Source organism: Pieris brassicae, chromosome 5 (genome assembly GCF_905147105.1).
Source record: "Pieris brassicae chromosome 5, ilPieBrab1.1, whole genome shotgun sequence".
Taxonomy (NCBI): domain Eukaryota; kingdom Metazoa; phylum Arthropoda; class Insecta; order Lepidoptera; family Pieridae; genus Pieris; species Pieris brassicae.
In genome coordinates this window covers 17,014,202-17,032,838 of record NC_059669.1, presented here as the reverse complement: position 1 = coordinate 17,032,838, position 18,637 = coordinate 17,014,202, and the positions used below count along the sequence as shown (strand labels likewise).

At 32.5% G+C, this 18,637-nt stretch overlaps 1 protein-coding gene across 1 annotated transcript in view; it reads left to right on the top strand.

The window, feature by feature from the left end:
- LOC123709414 (atrial natriuretic peptide receptor 1-like) overlaps positions 1-18,637 on the top strand; it is a 103,223-nt gene that overhangs the window by 17,701 nt on the left and 66,885 nt on the right. The window contains exons 2-3 of the mRNA XM_045660738.1: positions 430-682; positions 3,559-3,748. Of these exons, the coding sequence (XP_045516694.1) occupies positions 500-682; positions 3,559-3,748 (373 nt within the window). The 5' untranslated portion in view covers positions 430-499. The remainder of the gene's footprint in view (positions 1-429; positions 683-3,558; positions 3,749-18,637) is intronic.

Here is an 18,637-nt window from a genome sequence, read left to right as displayed (position 1 = left end):
AGCCATTTAACATTTTATTGTTTAAGCGTTTTTAATATCGGACGAAGCTCTTTAAATAAATTACCTATAACATGATTTTGAAATAAATATTTATTTATACGGTAAAAGTGTATTTTCAAAATCTCTTTTCTAATACCATTGTATACTATTGTAAAAATTAAATAAAAAGATCACTTTATACCTAGTATATAATAAAATGCATTTTAAAAACACAGTGTTATGTCATGGCGTAAAAACCTGAAGTTTTAGCTTTTATGACCTTTAAATCCATATAAAAGCATAAAATTATATTTTCAACTGACTTAAATACGTAAAAATGAAGGAAACTTTTATCATTTCGACGTGTATTGTTTGATCTGCCGGGATCATTTTGCAAAGAACTACAAATCTTATATATATTATATTATATAGTATATTTCTTTGTTTCAGATGGTGACAAAGTGAACTAAGATGTAGTGATAATCTTAACAATAGTGATGTGAGTAGTTTTATCGGTAAAATGGATTGGCGGGCAGTGCTAGTGCTGTTATCGATAGTTGGTGGTGTCTTTACACAAAATTGTAGAGGAGAGGAGCTCAAGCCCAGGGCTTGTGAGAACGTTTGCGATGAGAATGGACAATGTAAAATACGAGCGGCACTTCTCTTGCCAAAGAACACGACATTCTACGCTTCCTTACCCGTGGTAAGTTAATATCATCCATGGTATGATTTGTTCTTACCGTGGTACCATCAGCTGTTTATCCCACATTCTATGAGCTACTTAATTTATGCTACATAAAATTAAAATATAAATAAAACGAATACTATTTTAGCCATACTATGAGTATAGAACTTCGAATATTCCAAGAAAAATTGAAACTCAGACTGGCTATCAAATTCCATGTAAAGTGAAATTACCTGTGGAGCAAATGTGTCGCAGGGCTTAAGCGATAACTTTTTATCTGTATGATATATGTAATAAATAGTAGCTTTCAAATGTTTGTGAAATTGGGGTTTCAATACTAAGCCCCTACTCGACGGAATGACAAATATTTTGGTACTATCGTAGATTCTTTTAGGTTGAAAAAATATGTCTTAAAAACATAAAGGATGGAATGTTTTTCTTTGTCTTGCTTTCAAATGTAACGAAAGTATTGAAACTGTGTAACCAAAACCGATATTAAATTCAAAACACTTCTAATTTTTATTGGAATTCAGTTGAAACATGTATTATTAGTGCTCATAAAAAAGTACATGGGTCAAATTTACCATCTCAAATCGAGTTCTAGCAATATGAAGCTATAACTGCTCACTAACATCAAAAGTTAGTGAAATTAAAAATGTTTAATGTTTAGTCATCGTGTAAACAAATATGTTATATTAAGCGTGAAACTCTGTTAATATAAATTCCAATGTAATTTTATTGTTGTTATGTAGACGTTGAAATATTAAATCTGGAATTAAATTATAATTCATTGAAGTTTAATGAGTTCACTGGTTTGTGAAAGCTTTGTGATCGAATCTGAAGACATTAATTATTCTATAATAACCAAACGTTTCCCCCAACAAATTTTATTATTTTTTTCATGTTTTCGTGTGACAATATTTTCGTTGTATTATGCTTTTTACGTTTAAAATTTGCTAAAGTTAAGCAATCTATGGTATTCTTTTTTTATTTTCACTTCACCGAACTATAAGAAAAGGTCCGATTTGCGATTAAAACGGCCAAATCTCTTTTAACGTGCTCACAAAATTCTGGGAATTTTCTAATTTTGGTCAGAAGCAGATCCTAATCTGATGATCATGGGTAGAACATTTTCAAATAAAAATGTGTACGTGTACTAGTTGTACACACGTAAGAAGTGAAACTTCTTTATGACCTTATTTTTCGAATAATGCAACTTTACTAATTAGTTAAGTACAGTTAAATAAGATAAAGTTTACCAAAAGGATTTTATTATCATAGACATGAATACCAATAATACAATTATTTCATTTTACCTTATTACTACTAAGATTATTACAGAATTTCATTATTTGTAATAGTATTATTACTATCATTTTTATCGTTATTATATATTTTTGTTATAAAAGGCTTTGAATCTCTTCGAATCAACCGTGTCAGGGAAAAGAAAAAGATGGCGCGTAACGCAAAAATTTAACGCCTAACTGAAAAATGTGGCGGTAATTTTTTTCCAAATCCTTCTGTGCCTGTATTCATTTATTAGTTCAGAAATAAACATTGTATGGTTATAATGAATATATATTTTAAATAAATTTAGTTCTGTTTAGTTTTGTTTTAATAAATGTGTATAACATGTATTTTTGCACTACTTGCCTATCTTATGTAATTTAATACATTTTTTTTCCTTTACTCACAGTGGTTGCCTGGAAGAGATCGCTCGAACGCGATAAGGCCGCCAGTTGCCCTCCTTTTGATTTAATTATGTTCAATTTTTATATTTTTTAATATTGTAGTGTAATGAAGTGTAAATAAACATATATTGACTCAAAATCTTATAAAAGTTTTTTTTCAATAGAAAGGTCATTCACGCCTTGGGAATAGGTAAGTTTTGTGTAAAAGCATATTTTAGCATATCATCTTCAACAAGTTTGAAGTATGTGTTGAATAACTCTTTCACCCATGAGGGTTAATATAAATAATTTTCACGAGAATTCTTAAGCCATTAAAAGAAATTAGATAAATTGATAGCTTCATCTGCGTGATGAAATAATAAAAAAAGGTGTGCGCGTACTAGTCTACACACGTAACAAGTGAAACTTCTTTATGACCTTATTTTTCAAATAATGATCTATTATATGCAACTTTACAGAAATTAGTTAAGTACAGTTAAATAAGATAAAGTTTAAAAGGCTTTAATTATCATAGACCTGAATACAAATAATACAATTATTTCATTTTCCCTTATTACTACTAAGATTACAGCATTTCATTAATTGTAATTATCTCTTCGAATCAATATGGTAGGGACAAGAAAATGATGGCGCGTAACCGAAAAATGTGACGGTAATTTTTTGCCAACTGGCGTTGGCGAAGAAGAAGTTTCACTTCAAAAAATGTAATGATTTTGCCTGAATACCTCTGTACTACTCTGAAATTTATATAGCAAGCGACATCTTGGTGTTTTGGTCTCCAATTTCCTTTTATAATTAAAGTTCGTATCGTTATTAGAAGTAACACAGACCAGCACTGTATTTTCAGCGCTATTAATTCCATACCAATAAATAATTATATGTACACAGATTTTGAATTCATTCAACACATCTAAATTAAATTAATTTAGTTTATTTATTTGTGTTTTGTAATTTAGTTTACAAATAAATAAAAACCCAAAAATTCTTGAACTTATTAACTCATCAGTATTGTTCATAAGTATCATATCATACATTTGTATCGTATGTAAATTGATATTTTTTCATTTGTTTACTATATTTGTTAGTTATAAACGATATGTTCCCATTACAGTACGAATCATTAAAAGTCTGGACTCTAACGAACCAGAGAGTTCACAATGAAAAAAATGACAGAAGAAATTAGATCTAAATGTATTATTTCAGGTGGAGCCGGTCCTTGATCTTGCAATTCAATCGCAGGCCATTCGAAATGCATTCCCACCATGGCTCAGTTTCGAATGGACGACTTATGACGTCACAGATTGTGATGCTGCCTACGCGGTCATATCCGCTATAGATGCCTACAATGACTGCGCGCATGTGTTCTTTGGTCCAGCCTGTGATTTTGCTCTTGGTGAGTTGATTATATTTTTTTAAAGTCCTTAGAGGCAAAATATATAATGTGGAAATGTTTGAGAGACTGGGGCTGCGTGTGGTAAGCGATCGCAATTGCTGGCAGTGCCTCGGGCGCGTACGAACTTACTTAGAGAAGCACCATTTACGCGTGTCTTGCGCACCCTAAATGTTATTGCTTGTGAGACACATGTTTTTATTTGCACACTGGCTGAATTCACAAGAATTGCATTTATTTATTTTTAATTAGTTATAAAATGGTTTATGTTTAAATTATGTTTTTAGTTTAGTTTTTTATTATAAATAACTTTACAATATTTATAAAAAATAAATTTACTAAAATAAATACTTATCGATATTACACGTATATACATAATCGATAAAAGGTTTCCTAGATATTATTTGACGCTGCAATTAAAAACAGATTGTTGGGGTGAACCAAAAACAGCTCAGGCCGGTTCACAGTACCCGTAACTCCAGCGTTCCTAACACAGTTTTTTTTAAACCAGTACCTTCATCTTATTACTATTCGTAATTTTAGTTACTGTATTGTCAAACTAAGCAATCAATAATACATTAATATATATATTGAAGTTATATTTCTTTTGGCGCGTTAGGGAAAAATAATAAGAGTAAATTTTAACCATACGCGCGTACACCGTCTCAAAACCGCCAGCCTGAAGTTTGCATAGTCTACATTTTATAATAAAAAATGTCAATTTCTTTAATTAAGTAAAAAATATTTAATATATATATATATATATATAAAAAAGTATATAAATAAACTCTACTTAGCTAGATAATTCGTAATAAAACTTTCAATGAACTAAACATTTTTTTTCTATTGTAAGTGTCGTTTTTTCGACAAACGTAGAAATAAGGTGAAGTATAAAAAATTTAAAAGATTTTTATCTTGTTACGTCAAAAAAGTAAAACTTCTAACGCGTGTACATAAGTACACACACATGTTCACATACATATAACACATACATCTTCTACCAGCATTTCTTAACCTGTCCTAAATGTCAGATGCTGGTGCTGTCAATGTTGATTTGCGTTATCAATTATACGCGGGACCGGAATGGCATATATAATAAACATAATGGAATCTGATATTAATTGAATTATATGCGATTGTTATCGCTTAGTTTAATTAAAAATATTTCATAAAGTACAGGCAAGTTGACTGTATGAACCAAGCCTGTACATGTATTTACATGTACATGGCTATACTCTCGGGGCATACCTTAGATGAAATCATTAATCATCAGATACAGGCCATCTCTTCATTAATTAGCAAAGCATTCCATTTAATTACATAACGTTCATTTAGCATTAATAGCATTCAATTGTTAAGCAAAAAAATATTATTTTGTTATACCTTAGCATTAAAAAGTGTACATTATATTTTAAATTTTTTTAAAGTCTTTCTCAATTTCCTGACTTAGGAACTGTACCATTCTAAGAACCATGCTATTTACTATGTCAGGTTAAGTGAGTACGTGCTCCCTAAACGCTTCCCTAAGCGTAGGGAATTAGGGAATTTGTATGATGTTTGAAGAGTTGTATCATTAGTCAGGGCCAAACTTGAGTTCCAATACATGTTCCTTTTAATTGCTATTTCGTGTTAACGACGTTTCCTCTTCAAACTGTCTTAAATGTTTATAACATCATCAATGAAGGCTTTTATGTAGTATTTTATGACAATTCTATTTCTTTCCATATTCCTTTGCTGAGTTTGGTTAGGTGAGGTTAGGTACACTTTATACTGTCTTTTGTTTGTGCGAGTACTATTTATTTACTAGTTTTAATTCACAATTTCAGTTATAATAGTAGTAACTTCCGTAGCATATATTGGTCACGAATACTGACTCGTAACGACTGCGTAACGCTACGGCGCTACGAAATGGAATATAAAAGTTTAAATTAGTAATTTGATAAAATGCTAAATTATTTTAATCTATATGATATATTTTGTATATAAAAAACATTAAAACAATATTTAATTTAATTATTTACTTATAATAAAGTCGTGTAACATCTGTTAGCTTACAACTGCCATTCATATATTATTCTTTGTCTTTCTTCGCGAAATTCATCTAAAATAATGAAGTAGTAGTTATACGAGTTATATACTAATGAAAATGTATTCAAACTATTTCGGCCATGATATATTTCTTTTACTTCAAACTCAAACTCAAAATAACTTTATTCATATAGGTAACCAAGAACACTTATGCAGAAAAGAAGTTAAATTAATAGTAAATTTACATTTACTACCAGTTCGCAAGTCAAGCGTGTAGAGCGGGCAAGAAACTTTCCACCACTTGTTTGAATCGCTAAGTTTTGAGTCACACAAATTGTTTGAATGGGAGCAAATCCATCCCAAGGATTGTAAAAACGAATACAATTTCCATATAAGGAGTGGTTTATCTTCTGGAGCCTGGTTGGTCGTACACTCAAATTGGTTGTGTTTCGACTTACCTAAAGTAACATTATAATTGTAACAGACTTACGCTTAGAAGTCAAGCATTATAAATTTAATACGTTGTGATAACGCTTAAACTGGACTATCTGTGTTCACCGGCTTCTGTCCAGGGCAGTTCTTATTACAGGATTAACGTTATTTGGGGTACAAAGATAGACACTGAGAAGTAATGGCTTTTTTAATTATTCGCCAATTATTGACATGTTTTTAAACATGGAAATGTTCGCAGTTTTACCTTATTACAGTTTTTGTTGATACGGTTATGTTGTTGAATTTAAGTACCTATATAGATACACAATTTTAGCTATAAAAAATATGAAACATGTATTTTAAAATCATTTTAGGGCCATGACGTCATCTTTAGCTATCCGCCAAGTCTTCCACTTTTGAAGGGACCAAAATAAATGTTAGTCTGTGTCTGTGATAGACTAGAATAAATAGAGTTAGCAAAGTCTACGTGTAGCCTAAGAGAGTTAATGTTTTCATTAAGTAGCCTTTGAGATATATTTATATCTAAACATGTGTATAACACGATAAAAGCACTCCATTATGGTACCGTGTCTAGTTACTATATGAAGGGAACATACGATACTTTGAAAGGCTGAAACACGGAAAAGTGTTTACTTAAATAACTTTATAACTATATAGAATATCTTATTTAGGAGTAGCGCACGTCTGTGTTATTAAAACTATAATTGATTTAACCATAAATAATCTGTCTACTTTATCAATGTTTCAAACAAAAAAAAATTTTAAATTATTAGGCTTAGGTTTTAATAATAAATCATAAAATTTTATTTCTTTGACTCAGAAATATTACATTTTGTACTTACATTCTAAGGGTTGTAAACGTAGAATAGGCAACGAAACGTTGAGATACAATATTCATTTTGGTTAAGATTAAACTAGGCCTAGCCTGTATTATAAACGCTAGTTCGTTCCAGTGTCATTAAAAATTGGTTAATTTGTTACAATTTATTTTTTTACTCTCATTAGCAGGGCAGCGGGCACCTTACAGTTACGCAATCTTCGGTAATAAAGAATTTACTGAGATGAAATATACTTTAAAAATAAATATACATTCTAAAACTTTTATGTACAAAAACTAAATAAGAACGCGTTGTTTCTTATTAAATACATAGACGAAGGTTCCTTATTTAGGTGCCACTTTTTGATGCAGAAGGGCTATTAACAGTTTGAGTTACATGTGTCTTGCGCTTATTGCAACTTATAATGATAGGTAAAAGTCAAGGCTCTTCTTGGCTGGTAGAAGAAGAAGGAGAAGTGATGGTTGTGGAACGTACAGGCGTACAGGCGTACCGGCATACCTTCCGCCAAGGAATTGTTGTAGACTAGCTAAAGGTAAATATTAAGTTAAAACTGTGTAGTAACAGAATTTACTACTTCTCATTACAATAAAGGAAAGAAAGGCAGTTGTAAAAACAATACTTTATCCAAAGGTACTTACTCGTTTTCTTTAAATTAAATTACTTCCATAATTCTAAAGTAGGCCTGAAGTCTGCGTAAATTTATTTGTGACGCTTAAGTATCTACTCAATGAAGTGACAATTGGTGTAAACATCGTTAAATCGGGCCAAGGTTTTCGTCTGAGTCATTTTATCCAACACTTGATCTACGAAGGAACAAACACCTTTGTAAGATATGAGGAACCATTTCTGAGGGCTTATGTACGTATTGATCAAATAGACGGTCTATTTTGGTATATACCTACGATATTCTCCGTTTTCACTAAATCAGTTAATGGTACTCAATAACTGACTTTGAAAAATGTTAAGGAATATTTTTTTTGAATGTACAAAGACTAACCCCTTAAAAACAATTAAGTAAAATTGCAACAATTTAGGTAAACACTTTTTGGTTTTCGTTTTAATCTTCTTTATGATGCGATGAAATGAGATGAATTCTTTTTTTCTCTTTTATCAATATAAGACTAATAATAATTTGACTATTACAAATCTTATCTATCTGAATTTGAATTGCTTTGAAGCGTCGAAGATTACGCAAAAATACGATCGAAACATCTTAGACGATTTCTGTCAAAACAATTGAATAGCGATACTGAATAAATGAGAAGGGAGAATAAATCATTCAATAAAATATAAAAGATTCTTCTCTTAGATTTCTCTCAGTATTTTGTTGATTTTATATATTTTTAAGCTAGGGTGGGATTAGATAGAGAGGTCGGCGGCGTTATATAATTCATCAAATTCGCCTTTATACGCAACCAATATTAAATAGGAATAATGGTAGTATTAACTTAATGATTTCACGGCCAGGCTAGACGTTAAGTTCTTGGGATTTACAGTACTATAAAAGAAAAGGCTAAGAGATAGTTAAGAGATTTTTATGTCTAAGCAATACATGTTCGAAACGTTTCATAGGCGTATTTAACCTATGAAACGTTTTAGGCCTAGTTTTTAATTTAATTTATTTTAAAATAAGTTCGTGTATTCTTTTAATTAGGATTTATTTATTTATTTGCTCATCAGTATTCCTACAACTAATCCCTGATCAATATCCAAACAAATACAATATACACAAAAGCCAAAAACGGAATACACATTCAAACATAAAGCAAACTTAACAATTTTTACCTATTCATACAAAAAAATAAAACAAAAACAAAATATACATTTGTAAGTTCTAATATGCATTGATCATTATAATATATATTTAATATAAAGTAATACGAAGCCATTATCAATAAAAAACAGAGATTTTTAAATTATATTTTAAACATTTTTTAGTTATATCTATTTGCTGCTAATTTGTGATAGAAGGTATACGATATATACGAGTTACGTAAATAGCTTGTTTTTAATAAAATAAAACGTTCAAGGAATGAGTTTCAACTATATTCATGCTGCGCTTAAATTTAGGAGAAACCGAACGGCTTCGTAAGAGAAGTCGATTAAGCGAATATACAATAACGAATCACCGATAGGACGACCAGATGTAAGTATCAAATACTCTACTGCGAAAAATAGTACTTATGTTCACGTTTTACTGCTCAATATTGCGTGTACACCCATTACCAGTACTCATCTACCCTTTAATCTCTTTGTGCAAAACTAACTTATTAAATTGTTTGCGTTTCCTCCCTTTATTGTAAGGTCGTAATTGGAATCCTATTAATGTTTACCTTTTAAATATTTAATGGCTTATTTTCATTACGCTTTTAACTTTGGAATTTCGTTGTAATATTTTATAAATTGAGGTTGATCGTACTCTCCTAGTACTCGTAGTTCGCCCTTTGTAAAGTTTGAATTATATCTGCTGCCGTTGTACATTAAATGATGTTTAAATGGCTTTGCGTTACGATTTTACGTTCAGATTTTTGATCATTTTCATTTCATTGAATTTTGTCGCATGTTTTAGCCTCTTCTTTTTGATAATAATGTTGCATTATTATTTAAAAGCAGTCACCATTAGTAGTAGGCATGACGAAATACGTTTTGAATAGATATTCTAATATGAATTACTTAACGGGTCAAACCACGTTTACCGTTATTTGATGGCGGTATCCCGGAGCTTTTATTTTATGACTTTCATTTCAGGCCTCGTACTAAATTTATTAATCGTAAATATTCGTTGTGTATCCTATTTATAAATAATCTATTTATATTTGACTTATGTAATTTATATACGGAAGTTTAAACACTTTATTATCAAAGGCTTTAATTTCACAAAATACATATAAGTTACATCAGTCTTCATATTCGATATTTCATATAGAATTTGCAAATAACAAATTGTAAATTCTCTCCCTCATTCCCTTTTATTGTACTTATCAAATGCATGGTTATATAATTATTATTAGAACAGTATTTATTTACTAACACTTTGTTGCATAATACATAATAACAATTGGACATAATTAAATTAAAAGGAGGGCAACTGGAGGCCTTATGCTTTATCGCGGCAACCACTGTATGAAAAAAAATTATCAAATTAGATATGGTAGGAAAGAAGTGCAAAAACATATATTACTTATAGATATTAAGGAATAAAACTAAACAGGAACAAAAAACAAACTAAACTAAAAAAGGATACATGAAAAATTATAATGCACATGAATCACGATAATTTAAGATTGGTATATAAAAGTTAAAAAGTAAGCCTTTTTTGTCTTTCGTGACGTTATCAACTGATTATCCATAACAAGGGTCCTATTTGCATATTTATCGCTATATTTGAATTCGAAAATAATGTTTTAAATTAGAATGTGTTTCAATGATGATTGAACTAGGCCGTTAAGTAGCTTTATAAATGGCAGTGCTGCAAACATGGAAAAGCTGATATAGGTTCTACATTTCTAATATTTCTATTTATATTGTTTATTTTATACTCATATATGCAGCCAAACTTTTATAAGCAATGACACTAAAGTCGAGTGGTATGAATATGCTATGTTATTTCTACGATATTGCAAGATATGCAATTGAAACGAGATACAATAACAAAATAACTGTATTTTTGTATCTCTATAAAAAATATACTTTGTATATTATAGCTATCACAATATAGTGATGGGTTGTGATGGGGTTGATGATGTTTCTACTCATATTATATTTCTTACATAATATTGCAATTTCTTTGCTTGTTATTTTCGTTATTCCCACAAAAGATTTATACCAACAAGCTTTTGTTAGTTTTACTTTTATTCTCATCAAATAGCGCCGTCTGTGCTTTGAAAATCTCTGACAGAAATAAGGCCAGCAAATTTCCAAATTTCCGTTAAAGAATAACTGACAAGCTTTATATAGATTTAATAACAATTTCGTATAGTAGTAAAAAAGACAAAAATGTAATGTTAATTTTTTACTACTGATTTACCATTTACACAGTAGTTATTGTGAAGAAAATTAAGTTAAAATGATAATATATTGTGTATTATAGTGTATTAGTTTAATACATAAATATAAAACAATTTAAAATAAAAAAGCAAACCGGCCGGAGGCTTACCTGATATTAAGTGATACCGCCGCCCAGGGACACTCTCAATGCCAGAGGGCTCGCGAGTGCGTTGCCGGCCTTTAAAAAATGGAACGCTCTTTTCTGGAAGGACCCTAAGTCCAATTGGTTCGGAAATACTTCAGTGGGCAGCTGATTTCAGCAGTAGGAACCCTGTCGAACAGGGAATCTGTAGCCGTTTGAATGTGCTCGATTAGTCGGTTAGTTTCGTCATTTCCGCTATGGGACCTATCCAGGCACGCATAGAATCGCGGATGGTCATCGCAGTCTACGCGCAGCCAGAGGTTAGATAGGTCCCTTCCTACAAGCGTCCCGAGGCGACGAGTACAGATATCCTCTCTGATGTACATGCAAACTCCCGCCCGCGGTACAATGTTCCAATTTGTACCCCGGGTACAGGAGAGGTAGGAAGTATCACCCGGGGAAAATATCCGAGTCTCATTAAGGAAGAATAAAGCTGGCTTCGCAGTTTGAAGGTGAAAGTGAACCGCGTTGAGATTAGAATTGAGCCCCCTAGCATTAGTAAAGTCCACTGAGAGCGTGGAAGAGGTTGCCTTCGGTAAATTCTTTCGTTTGCCCCAAAACCTAACACTAGATATTAAGTTTTTATCGCAGTTTTTGCCCCCCCCCCCCCAGCGAATACTGATTGTTTCCATGATGGACGCTCAGAGGGGGATTCTCCACAGCCGAAACGAGTGGCACCCCCCCTGGGGTAGTCTTTGTTTAAACTGCACCTTCAAATTGGGGGGGGGGATTGATGGGCTCCGGGAGTCTCACTCACCGCACGAAACGCGAGAACAAGAAGATGAACCTACTATATCACTTCACGCCGGTTTTCTGTGAGACAGCTGTACTGCCCCGGTCGTGCCTGCCCATTTGGCTAAAGCCCGAAAGCAACAGCATGGCACTTCCACATGGTTTCTCACGATTGCTGTTTTTTTTTTAGATTCGAAGCAGTGTTAATGTCTGAGGTCCATTTTAAAATGTATACAGACCGGAGTTCTGTGAATTACTCACGTGAGGAACATAAGAAACAAGGCACGTCAACGAGTAAACAAATCACATCGAAATTATGGAGATTTGCCGATATTTCAAATTAACGTTATTTGAAATAGGAAAAACATGGCTTATATTTCAGTTCGATCAATACACGTTTCGTATTTTATCAACAAAACCCGATTGCGAATAAATTGTCTGATCCTAAGCAAACGCAAAGTTTTCACGCGGGTGAGAGGTTTTTGCGTGTCGCGGTGTAGCATGAGCGAATGAATCTATTGCTTTTGTCAAATATTCGAATTGGATAAAAAACGTTTTAGGGAAACAAAACTATATACAAATAGTTTATTCAATCCACGACTTTAAACGGTTCAGTGAGTAGTATTTTCCGATAGAAAGGTCTTCAAAATCTATGACCCTCATTTTATAAGTCTTATTCCAATAATGAAGCAATTGTGATTTTATTTCGTTTTTATCATTTAAACAAGAGAAGAACAAGATGGATAATTATAAAAAAACCGTTGTTTCTCTCAAATCAAATAAATTAAATTAGCCCTCAGCTTCACTTTTAAATTTTAACACATGAAGCTTACACATCTTTTCATACATCATAACCAGTTGGAGGTTAACCAAGTAATATAGATATTTTAATATATAGACAAGCTACCCGTAAAGATTGACGTCGTATAGGTACATAGTTACCAATATGATTTAAAAAATTGATTTGATATTTACCATTAATTCACTTTAGTACAGGGTTATATTTTCGACTAATATGACAAAACCTCGAATATGTAATGAATATGTATTTCTATTGACGAGCTGAAAAGTTAGACATTTTTGCGATGCAATGTCCTGCGTATAAATTTACCAAAGGCAAAATAAATTAGCACATTATTATATAGGTCATCGGGTATTCTCATTATTATAACTATTGCTTTTTGAACGATCTATTGCATCTAATTCTTCGTTTCGTAAACTTATAAAAAGGTATAAGCATGTAGCTTGGTAAAGTTGATAAAACGTCTTAGAGGTCTTGCTCCGGTACTTCCAATAACTAGCGATGTTGATCCCTGTAATTTAGATGTATTTTTCGCAATATTCGTATCACTGATGTTGTAATCTTGAGATAAAATCTCGACATTGAAGTTGGAATCGCACTCGCGATTGTCAGTTACAATTTACCAACGCTGTATATTCTATATCTACAAAATTCAAACACGCTCTATAGAGAATATAGCGTATTATTACCTTATATACTGTAAAATTAAAATGAACCAGACACAGAAGGCTGTTCAATGCCCGGGTTACGCGATTTCACACACACACTCTAATAAAATCCTGCCAACGCTAGGTACACTAATGCATTGGTACATAAAGGAAAAAAAAACACAAAAACACAATATGACTAGTGTAAAACTATAGTGTTAAAAGAGTAACAATCACGACGAGACGAAGACGAGACGAGACGAAAAAAAAACATCTATTTGAAAATTATAACTATACATATATACCAAGATTTGTTTCTCAGAATCTGGATATAGGTGAGTTTTGGCTTAAACACGTTTTTCTAAAAGATGTACGTCCCACAAATGGGACGAAGGGTGGCCTTGGGTATCTAGAGACTGATACACAAGAAAAACCCTTTTACGTCACAATTATGTTTGGAAGTAACAATTTATTGAATTAAGTGATGAGATTTATGAATTTAATAAATGATAAGGTTTACTCAGTACTCCTGATCCCATCTACTTTTCGTTTCTTATTTAACATTGAAGTCGGCGAAAAATTATTATCCGCTAGGTAAATTTAGACATGATTTACCTAAAGGAATAATAAAACGACGAAGCAGAATTATTATTTTGTAAATATATATAAATATTTTTAGCGTTTGTTATAATTATAGCTGTAGTGGTTTAATTACCTTACCAATACTTTCTTATAAATTTTGTGGTTCAATAACAGTCTTTATACTAAATCTCGTGAATAGGTTTAAACTGTTTTTGTAATTTCTCTTAATTTTAATGTTTTGCGGGCTAATTATTGCTGTTAGATATCTACAAAATTGAATTGACTTAGTGCAGGCATCAACTAAAACCGGATATAACAGTCCAGGCGCAGTAGTAACCGGAAATCACTGTCGGTAAGCCTCTTAGTCTACATAGTAATAGACAATCTAACTTGAGTAAGATTTAGGAGTGAATAATTGAGGAAGTTGGATGGTAGATAATAATTTAATACATGCCCCGAGTACCTAACTTTGATTACCTAGTACGACAGCTGACTCCTTGACAAGTAATAATCATAATCGCCGTAGTTTACTTTATTGTGCATGCCGAGCGCTCTCGTAGGAACGACTAAACGTACATATGTGTTTCATTTATGTTTCAGATTTCTATGTCTGTCATGTCTATCTGTTTTATATCCAACCACACGGGTACTCATAATACAGGGACTTCCTAGTGTGGAGACTATGAAAGCGATGTATGAATTTTGTCACAACCCTTTTGTCATAAATATTAAATATACAGGTTAATGGGTTTGATTTGTTTGTAGCATATTTTTTCATATTCACTCCATATGACTATCACTCCTGAAGGGCTGAACGAAGACACATTGGAGTGACCGACGAACGAAGTAAGGGACCTCACCTTCTCTGGTGTAGCCGATTGTTAACTCGAGTCTAAATTGGTTTTACCGCGCGGGCGGCTTTTAATTTGTTATTAGCTAACGTGGTTAGGATCATCCGGATTCCTTAAAATGTGTCGGGGCGTCCTACGCCCCTAGGGGAATCCAAATCTTGAGATATATTCCTAGGAACACTCGTGAATAACAGTTCAACAGTTCTCGTTGAACTTTCGAACATTATACTAGAAATAGTTATGATTAGAATAAAGTAAGATTAAGAAGACCATAATTTCTTAAAATAACTTAATTGTTAAAGAACTATCAAACTTAAAAGTTTTCTTTAATGAATGTGGCCCTCACTGCTGCTTCACGCTGCAAGAAAACATGGTGTGTTTTGAGATTAAGGTGCTGTTGGTGGTGGAGGCAGGGTCTTATCATCATTTTAGGTAGTTTGGTTTAGGTTGATTGGTCCTTATTTGGTTAAAATAAAACTTCCTAATAATTCGTTGAGAAGAGGTGAAGATGGAATGTGGAATGTGTTTAATTTTTAAAAACTGTGATTTATATACAAAAATTATCCTACACTGGCCACTAGTAGTAACATGTGGTACCAAGATGCGAAGGGTGCGTAGACGATAAAATCGAGGCGCGGCAAAAAGTTGTCCTTTTCTGCGCGCAACCGTCGAAGCGTACGAACGTGTTCTTCTCAGAACAGTTCGATATCGTGGTCTTACGATAACGCAATTAACTGTTCTTTTCAGAACAAATTATTGTTTCATGACGATAACGTTTACAACTGTCCTTGTCAGGACACATCACTGTTTCATTACGACACGTACTAATCACCTACATCATCATCAGAGATAGGTTCCTCTTTGTTTGTTGGCTTTGTGCAAGACTGCCAATGTTACTTTATACATCTTGGTTCTGTAGATGTTCTGAATCCCCTGATCGGTTGTTCCATACGCTAAAACATCTCTCTACAGTATTGCGAGTTCTAATGTGGGCATAATTGTATGTTTCTTCTTTATGAGTAGTCGGATTTATTACTGGAGTCAATAAATAAGGAGTGTAAGCATAGCCAGAGTCTCCATGTAATCTACCATGAACTTTGTAGATTATGATTATGACCCTCTCAAAAAATTGTTTAAACGACTTTCATTGAAAATCCGTCAGTTTAGGTTATATCAGACTTAAACTATGATTGCGGTTGGAATAACGCTAGTATGAACAGTTACACCGACGTTATACTAGGTTTTAGTTATTCCAGGTTATTTAGTAGACATTTTGCTTATTCTTAGGTTATTTTTAGTATAACATTTTAAACCACGTTTATTTGTACCACTGTTACTTTCACGATGTGACACGAGAATTTTATAGACAAACCTGTAACTTAATGGTTGGCCCAACCGATTTTCGTGAAATTTTACGTGCATATTTGTTAGGTCTGCGAATAGGACATCTATTTATCATCCCCCGAAATATTAACGGTGATCTGACCCTAAACTTTATTTTTTAGACAAAGTTTGTTGTTGTATTTTTTTATGATACCGCATATAAAAATATATGTAAATCCTCTACGATCAACCCCTACTTTTTATTTGTAAATTAAAAACTTATGGCTTGAATTCTAAGGTTTATATAGAGAAAAACCTAAAAAGTTTTTATTCAAGCCAGTGTTCTTATAGATTTATTCTGGTAAGAATCTAGCCGAGGTAATATGTACTTTAGTTTGTGTATCTTGACGGTTAGCTAGTTTATATTAGTTTACATTTTTCTATATGTTATTCAGTAGAAGTTACAGGAAATCCATCTCCAGACCTGGGGGGATGAGAATGTAAAATGAAAAACGCAAGGCCCAACATTGCGTTCGGCTGTGATTGATATTAATAACATGAAGTATAATGTCGCAATACGTGTGGGCCTAGATGAAGCGCACAATTGTTTGATCTTAAGTTCTAATCCCTAATAACGATATGCAACTAGATATCTTCAAAATCATACGATTTCTTTCATACATGTTTACCAGAACTCATTCTGAATGATTTGCTAGTAAAACAGAATTTACGACGATAATAAAGGCCATTCCGTTTTATTTAATTAGTAAGTTAATACCGTTCGACAAGGCTGGGTGTGGATGACACTATCAGACATCTTTTGTAGAACATTCTCTAATTAAACGAAGATGGATTTTACAGGGTGATGTTGAATGTTAAAGCTTTTGGTTGTTCGTGATTAAAAGCTTTGTTATATGAACGTTATAATAATTTAAACCAACTTCAAAGTTCGCAAAATAGGAAATTACAATTTAACGTATATTTTGTATTAGTTTTGGGTTTAAAGCGTGTATCGCCGTAGTCGAGCCTTGTCGCCTTGTCGCCGTTGTCGAGCCAACAAAAGCCCTCAAATTTTAAAAAAAGTAACTAAATAGGGCAAACTTAAAATCTGCCAAGAGCAGTACTGAATCTTAACTTCTCTAAAATTGGATTTATTGTTTTCATATATTATAGTAAAGCTGGTGCAAATATTAAAATAAGTACTTTTATTTTAATACACTTTTACTTTAACACTTTTTTCAATACTATATAATACAAATGAGCGGCACCTACATCAATCCGATGAAGTCATACCCTGAATCGCGCTATCTGCACCCAATTCGACCGATGTCTACCGTTTATATAAAATTCAATCATTATATGACGTACGAAAGTCAAACTTAGCGTTCCCTTTCTGAATATCTTGATGCCGCCCTTTTTTATGCAAATTCGCGTTAGTTCTCTCAATATTCGTAGCGCTGATGTCGTAACCTGCTAACCTGGGGATCGTACAGAAACTCAGAATTGTGATCAGAAGATAGAAGGGCTTAGTTTTCGGGTTAGAAGTATATATACAACTTCTCAAGTTTAATATAATAATAATAATAAAAGCCCGTTTAATTTCCAATCAATAAAAAAATAGAATTTTTACACTTTTTACAAATTACCGCCCCATTTTTCGGTTACGCGTCACAATTTTCCGTTACGCGCCATATTTTTCATGTCCCTACCACATACTTGTATTATTTGTATTCATATCTATGATAATAAAAGCATTTTGTTAAATTTTATCTTATTTAACTGTATTTAACCAATTTCTGTAAAGTTGCATATAGTATGCGAAAAATAAGGTCATAAAGATGTTTCACTTCTTACTTGTGTACACTAGTACACGCACACATTTTTTTTTCTTGTATATATCCTAGCTACCTTCAGCACCGTCGATCGGAACCCTTTCAAGGGTAAAGGCCTCCTCCAGCTATTTCCAACTAACTCTGTCTATGGCTTTCTTTCACCGTTCCTGCTACCGTTTCTATTTTGCTCTCCACCTTTTTTTGGCTCACCCTCTTATCCTTGAGTCCCCTTGGTCATTTCTACTTCTCGACTTTAGTCATTATAATTCTTACGAACAGTGATTTTTTTTGACTACAAGTATTACGGAGAGTTTAAATACTCTCCAACTATCGAGCTGTTAGAGTTGAATATAAATGGTATTGAATAAATTACTTTTAGCTACGCAAGGTCTTCATCATCAGATTTTCCAATCTAATTATTAATAAAACGCATCTGCAGCATTATGCGAATGAAGGTTATATACAGAAATATACACGTTACTTCGTAGAATTTGAAGGACAAAGAGATTTAATACGAGACACGCAAATGAAACTCAAATGTTTTTCTAATCGCGTAAATAATATAGCGAAAATTTCGTACTGAGATTAGACTTTAGCAACGAAGACAACAGGGA